Source organism: Pithys albifrons, chromosome 17 (genome assembly GCF_047495875.1).
Source record: "Pithys albifrons albifrons isolate INPA30051 chromosome 17, PitAlb_v1, whole genome shotgun sequence".
NCBI lineage: Eukaryota > Metazoa > Chordata > Aves > Passeriformes > Thamnophilidae > Pithys > Pithys albifrons.
This window is the reverse complement of record NC_092474.1, coordinates 7,552,985-7,566,289: the sequence shown is the minus strand read 5'-3', so window position 1 is coordinate 7,566,289 and position 13,305 is coordinate 7,552,985. Positions and strand designations below refer to the sequence as shown.

The following is a 13,305-nucleotide window of genomic DNA, read 5'->3' as shown; positions in this document are numbered from 1 at the left end:
TCCTCTGCTGCTGGAGGGTCTTCCTTGAGCCCAAGGAAGCACAGAGGTCTCTCCTTCCTCAGGTCCTTTGCACCAAAAATGTCCTTTTTGGGAAAGAACTGGGCTGGACCATTTCCATGGAACCAAACCCTGTGTAACAGGCTCCAGGCATTGGAATGAGTGGTGGGCTGTGGGTCCATGAGGGTTATGGAATTAAGGGCTGTTTAGGCAGTTTGGTACTTCCAAACTTTGCCACTGTGAGAAGATGCTCTGTGGAGCATGAAGAGCTCCCCCTAAAATCCTTATCCAGAGCATGAAGTGCTGCTTTTATGCAGCCAATGCCATTTGGCTCACACCTTGGCCTTTGTTTCAACACATTCCCACACACAAACAGCTGATTTTTGTAATAAGTTTGTCCTTTTATTGCTACTGTACAGTTACAAAAATACCCTGAAGTGAAAACGCAACTCCAAACAGCAGTGCAGTGGTTTGACTGGAGTACACATGTTTAAATAACACACAAAATAAGACAAGGGTCATCCAAGCACAGAGAGGGCATCCTGGAAGTCTTAATTTTTACATTTTATTAACAGCTTCTCCACCAGGGCACCTTGTGAGTGACAAGTAACAGCACCTGAGCCTGGTGCCTGCACAGAGCCCTGTGACCCCAGAGGGGAGGGCTGGCTGGAAACACAACCCAGAGACCTCCAAGGGTCAAACACCTGCCCAGGTGTGATGCTCACAGTGGGCTGTGGGAGGGTCTTGCACAGCTCAGGACCAGGACTGAGGTGCTGATATTTGCTCCATCTCCTTCCCCACAGAGATAGCTGAACAGGTGCTGACTGCTCCACCCTCCCCCTGAGAGCCCTTGAAAGAGCCTGAGAGTCAACCCAGAGCCCAGGGAAATGCAAGAGAAAATACACAGACTGTGCAGTCAGAGGTGACTTCATGTCCCTGTGCTGACAGACACAACCCCTGGTGTGCGTGTCCTCTGCCCCACCTCCTGCCTGACCCTGCTCTAAACCCAGAGACTGCCCAGCTGGGCTCCAAAATCCAGGTAAGCCTCTTAACAGGGTGTTGAGAATGGCTGTTGCAGGAACACACCGCTGGCAGGGGGAATGGGTAGAGTTCTGAGGGATAGGGGCTGATCTGCTGCAGGGAGAGGGTTTGTGTGGTGGGTTTTGATGATCCCCAGCACAGCTCCTGCTGCTCCCCAGTGCTCCCAGGATGGAGGGCTGGCTCTCTCAGCTCTCACTTCAATGGCCAGGGCATATTTTTGGCATTTTGCATCCTTCAAGGTTGTTTTTGTTTCTTTTGTTGTTATTTCTATAACTTAAAACAGGTTAAAACCAAGCTACTCTAGCCCAGCAGAGCCAGGGAGGCTTCCCAGGAACTAGTACAGTAATGGATTTAGCAATAAATATTTATGTACTATGAGCATTACCTGGAGCAGGAATTTTGCTCCACGCTCTGGAATGATGAGTTGTATAAATAGTTTTGCATATCCATCCACTACCACTTCTGCTTTGGCTGGCTTGGAGCCTCCCAGGAGGAATTCCAAACACTTTGGGCAGCACTATGAACACATGAGGTACAAAGTTGCCCTAAAAAACTATTAAGACAGTTGTTATTTGAAAACTTGAATTGCTGCTTCACACTGAAAAAGCTTTGATGAGTGATTTTCTCCTTCAAGCTTACAAGGATAGAAAAGAGCTAAAAATAATCTACATACTTTATTCCTGGTGATTTAAAAGCAGGAGCATTTCAAAGGAGAATTTTTGCTGCTTCTCCCTCCATGCTTTGTTTGGGATTTTATTGTTTTTGCACATCAGTCTAGAGCAGAATTCCCCTTATTTGTATTTACAGGCCAGCCTGGGGCTGGTGCAGTGACACCAGTGCTCCCAGACTGGCTTCACAAGACCAGTTAGTGCCCCCAGTGCTGCTCATGTTGTTTATATTCCACTTAACAAGGACAAAGGCTCAGCTCAGCTCCCACTCCCAGCCACTCCAAGCCCAGTCTAGTGTTGGGAAAGAGCAGTTTCCAGCAGTAAAATGGGAAGGGCAAGTCTGGAACACTTCCAGCAGCTTGGAAATCACAGCATTAAAAGGTGTAGTCGATACTACAAGCAACTGCATCCAACAGCGCTGAAGGAAAGGACAATACTGATCACTAACAACCACTTCTGTGTGCTGATTCCAGCTATATTCCAAAGGGAGGGAGCAATAAATTAAGGTTTCAGCTCTTAACAGAGGGAAAAATTATCTCCTGGCAAAAGGAAACTGCACTTTGAATCAGCATCAGGACTTCTATGACATATAAATAACTAAAGTAGTAGGAAAATTATGGGAACAGGGAAATTTTTGGGTCATGGCTATTTGTGGAGATGCCAGTTGATAAATTGATTATCAAGGGATAAACTGGTTGATATCAAGGGAAATGTGATTCCACCAGTTCATCCCCTGGTGGTGGGGTATTCCCAGGGCACAGTGGACACGCAGTGGGCTCAGACTGTGGCAACGCAGCTGTTCAAGGAAGCTCAAGGCACTTTGTTTCTGCAATCATTGCCTTTGCCAACAGCAGCTTCCCACCAGCCCCTCAGGAAACGCCCACAGTGAAACGTGGGGGGCTGAGCAGCTCCCTGGGGAACTGCCACGTCAGGACACGGCACATGGCCTGGGGAGCCTGGCACACGGGCACTGACATACATACGATGGGTGGCATACCCTCTGGGGTGCAGGGCATGGGGCAGGGGCAGGGCAGGGCTCAGGGCACCGGGCAGGGCTCAGTGCTCAGGGCACTGGGCAGGGCTCAGGGCACTGGGCAGGGCTCAGTGCTCAGAGCACCGGGCAGGGCTCAGTGCTCAGCACTCAGCGCTCACCCCCGCGGACGCGCTCGTAGAACAGCAGGTACGCGCTGGCCGCCAGCACCTCCTGCAGGCTCGCCCTCCGCACAGAGTCGTCCGACACCCACAGCCACTGCCCCGGCCCCGCCCGCGGCCCCGGGACCCGCCGGTACGTGACGAAGTGCCCCGAGTGCATGTCCCCGTGGTGCACCACCACCGCCATCAGCCGGTACGGGTACAGCGGCGGCCTGCGGGCACACATGGAGTCAGCACGGGGCACCTGGGGGAACAGCCATGGGGACACCCCCACCAGGGGCACCCACGGGGACAGCCACTAGGGACACCCATGGGGACACCCCCAGCGGGGACACCCATGGAGACTCACTGGGGACACCCCACCGGGGACACCCATGAGGACACCCCACTGGGGACACCCCTACCAGGGACACCCCCCTACTAGGGACACCCCCCTACCAGGGACACCCATGGGGACCTCACTGAGGGGACACCCCCATAACAAACACAGACTAAAGAAAAACAATTTTTGAAGGACAGGAATGAAGAGACAGGGTACAACCCCCTGACTTACCTGCACTCTGGGAATGCAGCAAGTGGAAAAGTTCCTGGTGACATTAAAAACGAGGAGGAGGAGGAGGCACCATTCATGAAGAGCGGTTTGGTACCTGGGGGTTGTTCTGCTTCTGTCAGGGGAAGGAGAAACCCAGTGATTTAACTGAAATGCTACTGTTATATTGGTAATACCAGCACTCACTTTGCTGTATTTTACTCATTTTCATTCATTACACACCACACTCCCAGACCCAGAGGACTGCAATACCCAAGCACAGCAAAGGTTGTTTCCACATGACAAATACTAGAATCATCAGGTTTACAAAATCCCAACAGGACAGAGTATTGAGGTGCCCAAAGGACAGTCCTATTAGAGCTGGATTTTCCAACTCTTTTTCAAGAATCCACCATTCCCAGCATTCCTTCTCTGCTTGTCCCGAAGCCTTAGAATGGTTCACTATCAAGAAAAACCCTGGCATAACCCAAGTTCAACATTCTTTTCATCCTTTGGACATAAAATGTGAATTCTGTGCTATCTTTTTTTTTAATATTTAGTAGGATCAAACTAAATGATCAAAACTGAGCTGTACATTGGGAGCAGTGGCTGGGAAGAGATTTCTCCCTGCCTTCTTTGCACAGATCCACAGGAAGATGCTGCCCTTGGGTTCATTCTGCAGATCAGAATGTTTGACCAGGGAAATGCAGAACTATCTGAGATGTTTCATTTGCAAAGCACCTGGAGATTTCCCTGCTGTGCCATCCTTTGCTCCAGGGCTCTCCTCAGGGGTTCTGTGGCTGGGTTTGTGCACAGGAACTCGGTACTTGTAGATGTCCATGACCAGGAACTCGCTGAACTGGATGTGCTCATGTCGCTTCAGGGCAGTGCCTTGGTTGGACCAGCTCAGCCTTTGCAGGTGGATACACAGACACTGGGGCAGCTTCAGGAACATCCCACAGGAAAGGGGGGTCAGAACACATTTTAAATGAAAACAAACAGGTGGGAAGTCCAGGGGATAAGGAAATGCATCCCTGAGCTGTTCCCGTGTCCCTGTGTGGGCTCAGAGGCAACACAGACATGGCAACAATTCAGACCCTGGTGAGACTCCTGGGATTTGCTGATCCTCAGTAATTAACAGATTAATTGCACAGGGAGAGAACCAGGGGGAAAAAGTCAGGTTTGACTAGTTATGAACAGATGAAATTCAACCAGCCAGGGTTGACCTCCAGCATAAACACATTATTGTTATTAATGGCAAATGAGGCTCTTAATTAGACCCAGTGCCTGGTGTCCTCTGCAGGACAGGGTTACAGAGCAAAAAACAGGGTTCTCATATAAATTACAGCTGGTGTTTATTACCAGGCACTTTAAACCTATTTTAACACTTTTGAGTTATTAAAACATGCAATTACCAAAGATGCTACAAACACTGTAGATATAAATCAAGGTGCTCACCAAAGAAATGGAGAATTAATGCAAGACAAGACCCAGCCAAACTCACATTTACTTGTTTTGCTGGTAACAGTAGAATATTCCCATTCTTTAAGCTTCAGAGTTTGATGTGTTGCTGAACTGAGGCCTCAATGCCCACAAATATTTGCCAACTGAGTTTACTTTTAAAAGTAAAACATTACACTGGTCTAATAGCAAGAAGTGGCCACGAAGCAACAGATGAAAGCAAGAAGTTACTGTCTAACAGGGTTCAGAAAGAGGTTTGGAGGGTTAACTTGCCTCACCTTTCCTAACTTTAATTGCTTTACAAATGTTGTTCTCTGGTTTTCTATGCTCTGTCCATTCAGAATTCCTTCTGCCTGGATCTGAAATCAGAGGGGAAATAAAATACAGGCATTTGGTTCCTGCTGTGTCCAATTCCACAGTGCAGGTCTGCAAATGGTCTGTCTAGAACTCTGCTCAGTGCATTCATTAGGAATCACTTCAGGATTCCTGGGCCGTCCCAAAGGATCAGAATTCCAAACCAAAATCAAGCAGAAACATTTCCAGAACAAACCCCATCTCCAGGTAGATCTGTACTTACATGTCTTTCCTGCTGGTTTTCAAACAACACCAGAACAAAGAAGTTATTTCAAATATTATCTAAATAATACCTGGTAACTACAGAATAAAATATTTGTAAGCTTTGTAATAGTAAATAAAGTCTCAAAATATTCTGTCAGGTAAGAACCCCATGATAAATATGATATATCTAAATAATACCTGGTAAGTACAGAATTAAATATTTGTAAGCTTTGTAATAGTAAATAAAGGCTCAAAATATTCTGTCAGGTAAGAACCCCACGATAAATATTTGAAAGCTCAGGAAAGTCAGAGACTTTCCTCAAGTCATGAAGGAAAAGGAGCAGAGAACTGAGGCCAGAGTTCTGTCAGGGGGGTTAAAACAGGCTCAAAGGCTGCAGAAATTCCAAGGACCTACCTTGGTGCAGTTGTCACACACCACGTCCTTCACAGCCTCGGAGGAGATGAAGTGATGCAGACAGTGGTCCAGAGTCAGGGGCCGGCCCTGAGTGCCAGGAAAACACAGAGTTATTGCAGGAATTTCAGGGATTTGGGGAAGGGGGTTTTGGTCATTTATTCCAGAGAAGCTACAGAATTGCAGTTATTTCTTGAAAACACTGCCTAGGTGGCTTTGCCACTGTAACTGTGGGAATCCTTCCTGGGGATGCACAGGGAACACAGTGGGGAAGAACAGCTGTGACTCCCCCAGGAGGGTTTCAAACCACAGATTCCTGTCCTGTTACTACTTAGAATCATAGAATGGATTGGGTTGGAAAAGACCTCTGAGATCATCAAGTCCAACCCTTGGTCCAACTCCAGTCCCTTTACCAGATCATGGCACTCAGTGCCACGGCCAAGCTCAGTTTAAAAACCTCCAGGGATGGGGAATCCACCCCCTCTCTGGGCAGCCCATTCCAATGCCTGAGCACTCTCTCTGCAAAGAATTTTTTTCTGATCTCCAACTTCAATTTCCCCTGGCAGAGCTTGAGCCCATCGTGCCTCCTTGTCCTATTGCTGAGTGCCTGTCACAAGTACTTCTCTGCAGTTCCAGCACTTCAGGGGCCACTTAATGCTCTCTGAGCCTCTGCACAGGAACAACAACAGCCTTTGATGGGGCTCAGGCTTCCTGTCCTTCCTGACACCCTGCACTGCCAAGGGTGAAGGGCAGCATCTGCAAGGATGGCATAAACCAAACTCCAGAGAGCACAAAATGTGTCCAGCTCCCAGTCCTGGCTGGGCAGGATTGCACTCTGCAGGCAGGAATCAGAATTCCCCTGAGTGCCCTGTCTGGGAAGACAAATCAGTACCAGAAATGAAGAACAAAGTGTCAGAATCCAGAGATATCCTGTGCCACACGTACCCACACAGCTGCTGGAATGCTCAGGGACAGGCTGTCGAAGGTGTCAAACCTCACAGGGCTCTGCAAGAGAACATTCCACATGGCCAGGGAGCCACAATTCCAAAATAACCCACCCAAACTCTCCCAGGAAGAACATCTGCTGGCTACAGTTCCCTGGTGGAATGGGCTCCAAAGCCCCACTCACCCAGCACAGCACCAGGAACACCAGGCACAAGGTGCCCCTTGGAATTTAAATTTGCTTGTGAAGTTTAGAGAAGGGAAAGTACAAATGTCATCTTAAAATCTGATCTATAACTGAGATTGAATTTTTTTTCTTTCTCCAGGTTCTCTCCATCTCCTTATTCCAGATAACTGGGCTGCAAATTCATTTTCCCTTTGCAATCTTAAAAGCAGGTGCTGAATGAGCAGCAAATCCTCAAGCACTGCCCATGGGGGTGGGTTGTCAGGTAATGTTATTTGTTATTAATTAAATGATATAATAAGACAGATATTACTCTGATGAGACAGTTGTTAGCCCCACAGAGTGGATCACATCCCATTTCCTTCAGTATATTTAGTGATAATTTCCCACTCCTCACCAACACCACAATAAACACCTAAAAATGCCATCTCTCTTCATATTTATATATATTTTTACATACTTTTTATATTTATTAAAATACATATAAGGAAAACACAGATAAATATACAATACATGTTTACACATACATATATACTTATATATATTATATATACATTTTATAACTGAATGAATGAACAAATGAATGAATATATATATATATATATATATATATATATATATATAACCCAGAAGTTTTTGTACCTGGTGCTCACAGTGTTTGCAGACCATGTTGCTGGTCAGTCTCCCATGGAAAGGGTGCTGAGACTTCCAGTGGTTCGACACAGGGGGAAGAGATCCTGCAACACAAACTCCAGATTATCCCTTTATTTTCCACACATCCATGTTCATCACTCAAATCCCATATTTCTGCCCCACAGGAACAAAATCAACTCCTCCAAAGCATGTTCTGTCCCACTGTTAATAATCAATGGGGTATATTTATATTTATATTTATATTTATATTTTTGCATTTCAGTCCAATACAAAGACTAATTAATGTTATGCCCTTAATAAACAAAGCAACTCCACTATGAATATTCATATTCCAGAATGGATAAATTCCTACCTCTTGTTCTGCAGCTTATTTGCTTTTGGGGTGTTTCTGGTTGCTACAGAGGAAGATAAAAAGATTTCATTAACCTTAGAAACAATTAAATATGCTCCTATTTCATCCCTAATTGGCTCATTAATACAACTGTGGGAGTTTTAGTGGCTCTTTCTATTTGAAGAACAGAAAAACCTGGTACAAAACAAATTTATAACTGCCAAAAGAGCGCTGCTGATGAAATGAATAATTAATCTGCAGAATTCTCTGCCTCAGAGCACTAAAATATGAGATTTTTATAAACATTTTGTGTATATTTGAGGCAAAAAGAGAAAGAAACTTTCCATCTGCATCAAGTTTATCACCAAACTGGAGGATGAGATAAATTTTACCTCCATAAATGTCCATTTTGCAGTTTTCAAACTTTTTCCATGACAAAAGTAACTGCTGAAATGGATTCCTGTGCTAATATTTAAATCCCTACATTCTGTGGATTTAGGGAAGCAAAAACCCTCAGGAAAGTGGGATCAGAATAAATCCAAACACATTTTCATTCCTTGAACTGCCTGACAATGGACTAATTTCTATCCAAGAGCAGCTTTGTGACCACAATAAAAGCCTCCTGAGCCTCTGGCCAGCCCCGTGGGAATGCAGGAAGATTCCAGGAGCTGGTCCTGCTGTGGAAGGAAGGGAGTCACCTCCAGGGAGTGCACGTCGAAGAGGTGGGTGACGCGGGGCCGCCGCTCCCGCTCGTCCTCCAGGGAAGAGGTCAGGACATGGAACAGCTCGTGGGCATCCTGGGAGAGGAGGGAGAACAGGCACATCAACACACACCCAGCAGGGCTGGGCCACCCCAGGAGCCAGGGGAAACACAGCCCAGAGCCCACCTGGGGTATGTGTTCATAGAATAGAAATATATCAATATTAATGGGAAAAACCACAGCCCAGAGCTCCAGCTCTGCCATCCCTGCCCAGGGATAACACCAGGAATGCTCCCAGAGCTCCAGCTCTGCTACCCCTGCCCAGGGATAACATCAGGAATGCTCCCAGAGCTCCAGCTCTGCCATCCCTGCCCAGGGGCAGCACCAGGAATTTCCCAGAGCTCCAGCTCTGCTATCCCTGCCCAGGGATAACACCAGGAATGCTCCCAGAGCTCCAGCTCTGCTATCCCTGCCCAGGGGCAGCACCAGGAATGCTCCCAGAGCTCCAGCTCTGCTATCCCTGCCCAGGGGACCTCCAGGAATGCTCCCAGAGCTCCAGCTCTGCCATCCCTGCCCAGGGGACCTCCAGGAATGCTCCCAGAGCTCCAGCTCTGCTATCCCTGCCCAGGAGTAACACCAGAAATGTTCCCGGAGCTCCAGCTCTGCTATCCCTCCCCAGGGGTAACACCAGGAATGCTCCCAGACCTCCAACTCTGCTACCCCTGCCCAGCGGGAGCACCAGGAATGCTCCCAGAGCTCCAGCTCTGCCATCCCTGCCCAGGGGCAGGACCAGAAATGTTCCCGGAGCTCCAGCTCTGCCATCCCTGCCCAGGGGGAGCACCAGGAATGCTCCCAGACTCACCTGCTCCTCAAAGGAGGAGATCTGCCACCTGTTCATCCTGAGCACCTCCAGCAGGCAGCTGGCATCCAGCACATCGTCCTCTGTGCCCTCCTGGCAGGACAGAGCTGGCACAGGGCAGAGACAGGTCAGGGAGCCAGAAAGGGTGGGAAAACCAACCCCCCTCTGCAGGTCACAGCCCCCAAGTTAAAGCCCCACCATCCCCACAGCAGCTCAGTGCACCTGAACTGCCACCACTGAAGCAGGAACATCCCAAGGCAGAACTTCCAAGGGATCTCCTTTAAAATATCCCTGGGAGGGGAGCCAGGGAGAGCCAAGGGATCAATCTGAAGATGTGACAGAGGTGAGTTTAGCACAGGGAGAGTCTGAAACAAGTCACCTCCAGGTCAGAGGCTTTAATATTCTTAACCAAAATCATCCAAAGGATCTCATTTATTAGTGCAAATTTTTTTGAAAACTTTGGAAAAAGTGCTTAAATTCTTTGCTAATAATTTCTTTTTTTTCTAGAATTCTACCCCTCTTTAAAAGGTGGTTGAGCTTGGCCAAGGGGTTCAAAATTCTAGAGGGAAATTAAACAGGGAATAAAACCACAGGAGCTTCTTTCCTCAGGAAAAGAAGCTAAAAATGGTAACATTTATACTAAATATTTTATTCTTAGTTTACCACAAGAGGAATATGTTCCAATACCTCTCAGGAGCTGCAGCAAAGTGACTGAAAGGTGCTGGTGCTGCTGGGACTTGCTCTGCTCTGTCCTGTACTGGGCTGTGAACTCCTCCAGCCACCTGATGAAGGAGGGGCAGGAGGCCAAGCCCTGGAGCAGGGAGTTCAGGAAACACGTGTTGCCAAGGTTCAGGAGGCCTGGCACGAGCCCTGCAGGGAAGGGGAGAGCTCACACCAGCAGCTCTGGGAAAAGCACAGCCCTTTTCAGGAGGAATGTTGTGTTAGGTGGCATAAGTTCAGGAAAATTAAATTATTTTGGTTTATTTGTTATTGCATGGAATCACAGACTGGTTTGGTGGGAAGGGACTTAAAGCCCATCCAGTGCCACCCTTTGCCATGGGCAGAGACACCTCCCACTGTCCCAGCTCACTCCAAGCCCTGTCCAGCCTGGCCTTGGACACTCCCAGGGATGGGGCAGCCACTCTCCAACCTATCCTACATGTTTAGGTCCCACTCTGTTTTATATTATCTGAAATATGTCATTAGCATGATTCCCAGATGTTTTGCAGTTCCTTTAAGAGCTGTCTCCAGTTCAGTAAGAGTAACACTTAGAAAGTATAAAGAAAAAAAAGAGTCCAATAATCTGGGCACCTGTGCCAGGGCCTGCCCACCCTCCCAGGGAGAAATTCCTTCCCAATATCCCACCCAGCCCTGCCCTGGCAGTGGGAGATGGGCACAAGGTGCTCTGCTGAGGTTCAGCACAGCCTGAGCCCTGGGGCCTCCCATTCCTGTACCCCCATTCCCATTCCTGGCCCCCCATTCCCACCCCCACCTTCATACTCCCATTCCCACATCCCCATTCCCTCATTCCCATCCCCATCCCCACATTCCCTACCTCTCCGCCGCCGCCTCCTGCCCGCCGGCCCCCACAGCACGTACAGTCCCGCCGCCAGCGCGGCCGCCGCGCCCCCCGCCAGGCCCCAGCGCCGCATCAGCGCCTGCCTGGGGGGCACGGGGGGAAGGGGATGGGAGTGGGATGGGGATGGGGATGGGATGGGAATGGGGATGGGGATGGGATGGGGATGGGGATGGGGATGGGATGGGGATGGGGATGGGGATGGGAAAGGGGATGGGGGTGGGACAAAGGGAAAGGGGACGGGGAAAAGGTAACGGGAACGCAAATGGGGAAAGGGAATAAGGGCAAGGGAATGGGGGAAAGGGAACGGGAATGGGGACGGGGGAAGGGAGGGGAACGGGACAGGGAACGGGAACGCAGGAGGGGACGGGACCGGCAATGGGACAGTGAACGGGAACGGGGGAAAAGGAGGGGGAGAAGAGAAAGAAAGGCTCAGCCGAGAGCTCGCCCCGCACAGCTGTGCCCCTTCCCCGAACACCTCGAGCCCCCTCCCCTCAGTCTCGGCCCCCTCCCAGCACACCTGTACCCCCTCCCCGCACACCTGTACCCCCTCCCCGCACACCTCTGCCCCCTCCCAGCACACCTGCCCCCCTCCCCGCACACCTGTACCCCCTCCCCGCACACCTCTGCCCCCTCCCAGCACACCTGCCCCCCTCCCCGCACATCTCTGCCCCCTCCCCACACACCTCTGCCCCCTCCCAGCACACCTGCCCCCCTCCCCGCACACCTGTACCCCCTCCCCGCACACCTCTGCCCCCTCCCAGCACACCTGCCCCCCTCCCCGCACACCTCTGCCCCCTCCCCGCACACCTGGCCCCCTCCCCGCACACCTGTACCCCCTCCCCGCACACCTCTGCCCCCTCCCCGCACACCTCTACCTCCTCCCCGCACACCTGTCCCCCTCCCCGCACACCTCTGCCCCCTCTCCGCACACCTGTGCCCCCTCCCCGCACACCTCTGCCCCCTCCCCGCACACCTGGCCCCCTCCCCCGCCCGCAGCAGACGCCGCACCGGCCCGTCCGTGCCCGGCCCCAGCATGGCCGCCCCGGAACGCGAGCGCGCGGACGGGCGGCGCGGGGAGACGGGCTCGCGGGAGGACCGGGCGGGCGGTGACGCCACCGGAAGTGGCGCGGGGGGGACGGTTAGTGCGGGGGACCGGAGGGAGGGGCCTGAACGGTGTCCCGAGTCTGGCCCGGGCCCGGCCCGGTGTCCTGGGCCTGTCCCGGGGTCCCGAGTCTGTCCTCGGCCTCTCCCGGTGTCCTGGGCCTCTCCCGCTGTGCCGGGCCCGTCCATGTCAGGGATGTTCCTGACGGTGCCCTGAGGGCCGGGCCAGGCCGAGCCGAGCTGAACTGAGCTGAGCCAAACGGAGCTGGGCCGTGCTAAGCTGAGCTGAGCTGAGCTATGGAGAGTCCGGGTCGGCCCAGCCGAGCTGAGCAGTGCCAGGATCCAGGGACCCCTCAGGAAAATGGATTTTATCCCTTCCCTGTAAAATCAGAATGGTCTTTACTAATTCTTAATCAGACCTGCACTAACTGCATTTTATAATAATTTTGGATTTCAGCTTGTACTTCAGTTTGTCAGTTCTCTTAACCACGAAGAGCTTGACACAAAGAGGAATTTAACCCTTTGAACTTTAAGAGATAAATCAAAACCCTGTTTGGATCAGAGGCTGAGCTGTAAGAAATAAATCAGAAAATGTCTCTAGATCAGAGGTTTGATGCTGTGACATTGTTTGGTTAAGAGGAAATGCAGAGATCAGAGCAGCCCTTTGGGGTGTGCAGAGGCACCCAGAACATCCTGCCTGACTGGGGAGTGACTGAGGACATGAGCCTGGAAACACAAAAGTCTTTGGTGGAATTACCCCCCTGGTCCCAGCGCTGGAGAAAGGGAAGGGCTTTGTTCTGTTGGGTTGGATTGTTTCTTAATTCAGCCACGTCAAACTGAGCTTGGCTGAGCCAAACTGAGCCCAACCGAGCCCAGCTGTGCCAAACTGAGCCAAACCGAGCCCAGCTGTGCCAAACTGAGCCAAGCCAAGCCCAACTGAGCTTGGCTGAGCCAAACTGAGCCCAACCAAGCCCAGCTGTGCCAAACCAAGCCCAGCTGTGCCAAACTGAGCCCAACCGAGCCCAGCTGTTCCAAACTGAGCCAAACCGAGCCCAGCTGTGCCAAACTGAGCCAAGCCAAGCCCAACTGAGCTTGGCTGAGCCAAACTGAGCCCAACCAAGCCCAGCTGTGCCAAA

General features: G+C 50.6%; 1 protein-coding gene across 3 annotated transcripts; it reads right to left on the bottom strand.

Annotated features, from left to right (window-relative positions):
* Positions 1-384: 384 nt before the first annotated feature.
* Positions 385-12,156, bottom strand: USP30 (ubiquitin specific peptidase 30). Of its 3 annotated transcripts, none has more exons than XM_071572282.1 (13): positions 12,077-12,156; positions 11,045-11,151; positions 10,177-10,359; positions 9,493-9,596; positions 8,628-8,726; positions 7,951-7,993; positions 7,587-7,681; positions 6,764-6,823; positions 5,822-5,908; positions 5,127-5,207; positions 4,129-4,330; positions 3,412-3,523; positions 385-3,070 (listed from the first exon to the last, which is right to left on the bottom strand). In XM_071572282.1, the coding sequence occupies exons 2-13, from the start codon at positions 11,139-11,141 to the stop codon at positions 2,848-2,850; spliced, it is 1,386 nt and encodes a 461-aa protein (XP_071428383.1). In that variant the 5' UTR covers positions 11,142-11,151; positions 12,077-12,156; the 3' UTR covers positions 385-2,847. The 3 variants fall into 3 exon arrangements, with proteins under 3 accessions (XP_071428383.1, XP_071428382.1, XP_071428384.1); XM_071572281.1 differs by having other exon boundaries at positions 12,042-12,145; XM_071572283.1 differs by having other exon boundaries at positions 11,045-11,147; positions 12,042-12,107.
* Between the last annotated feature and the right edge of the window lie 1,149 nt (positions 12,157-13,305).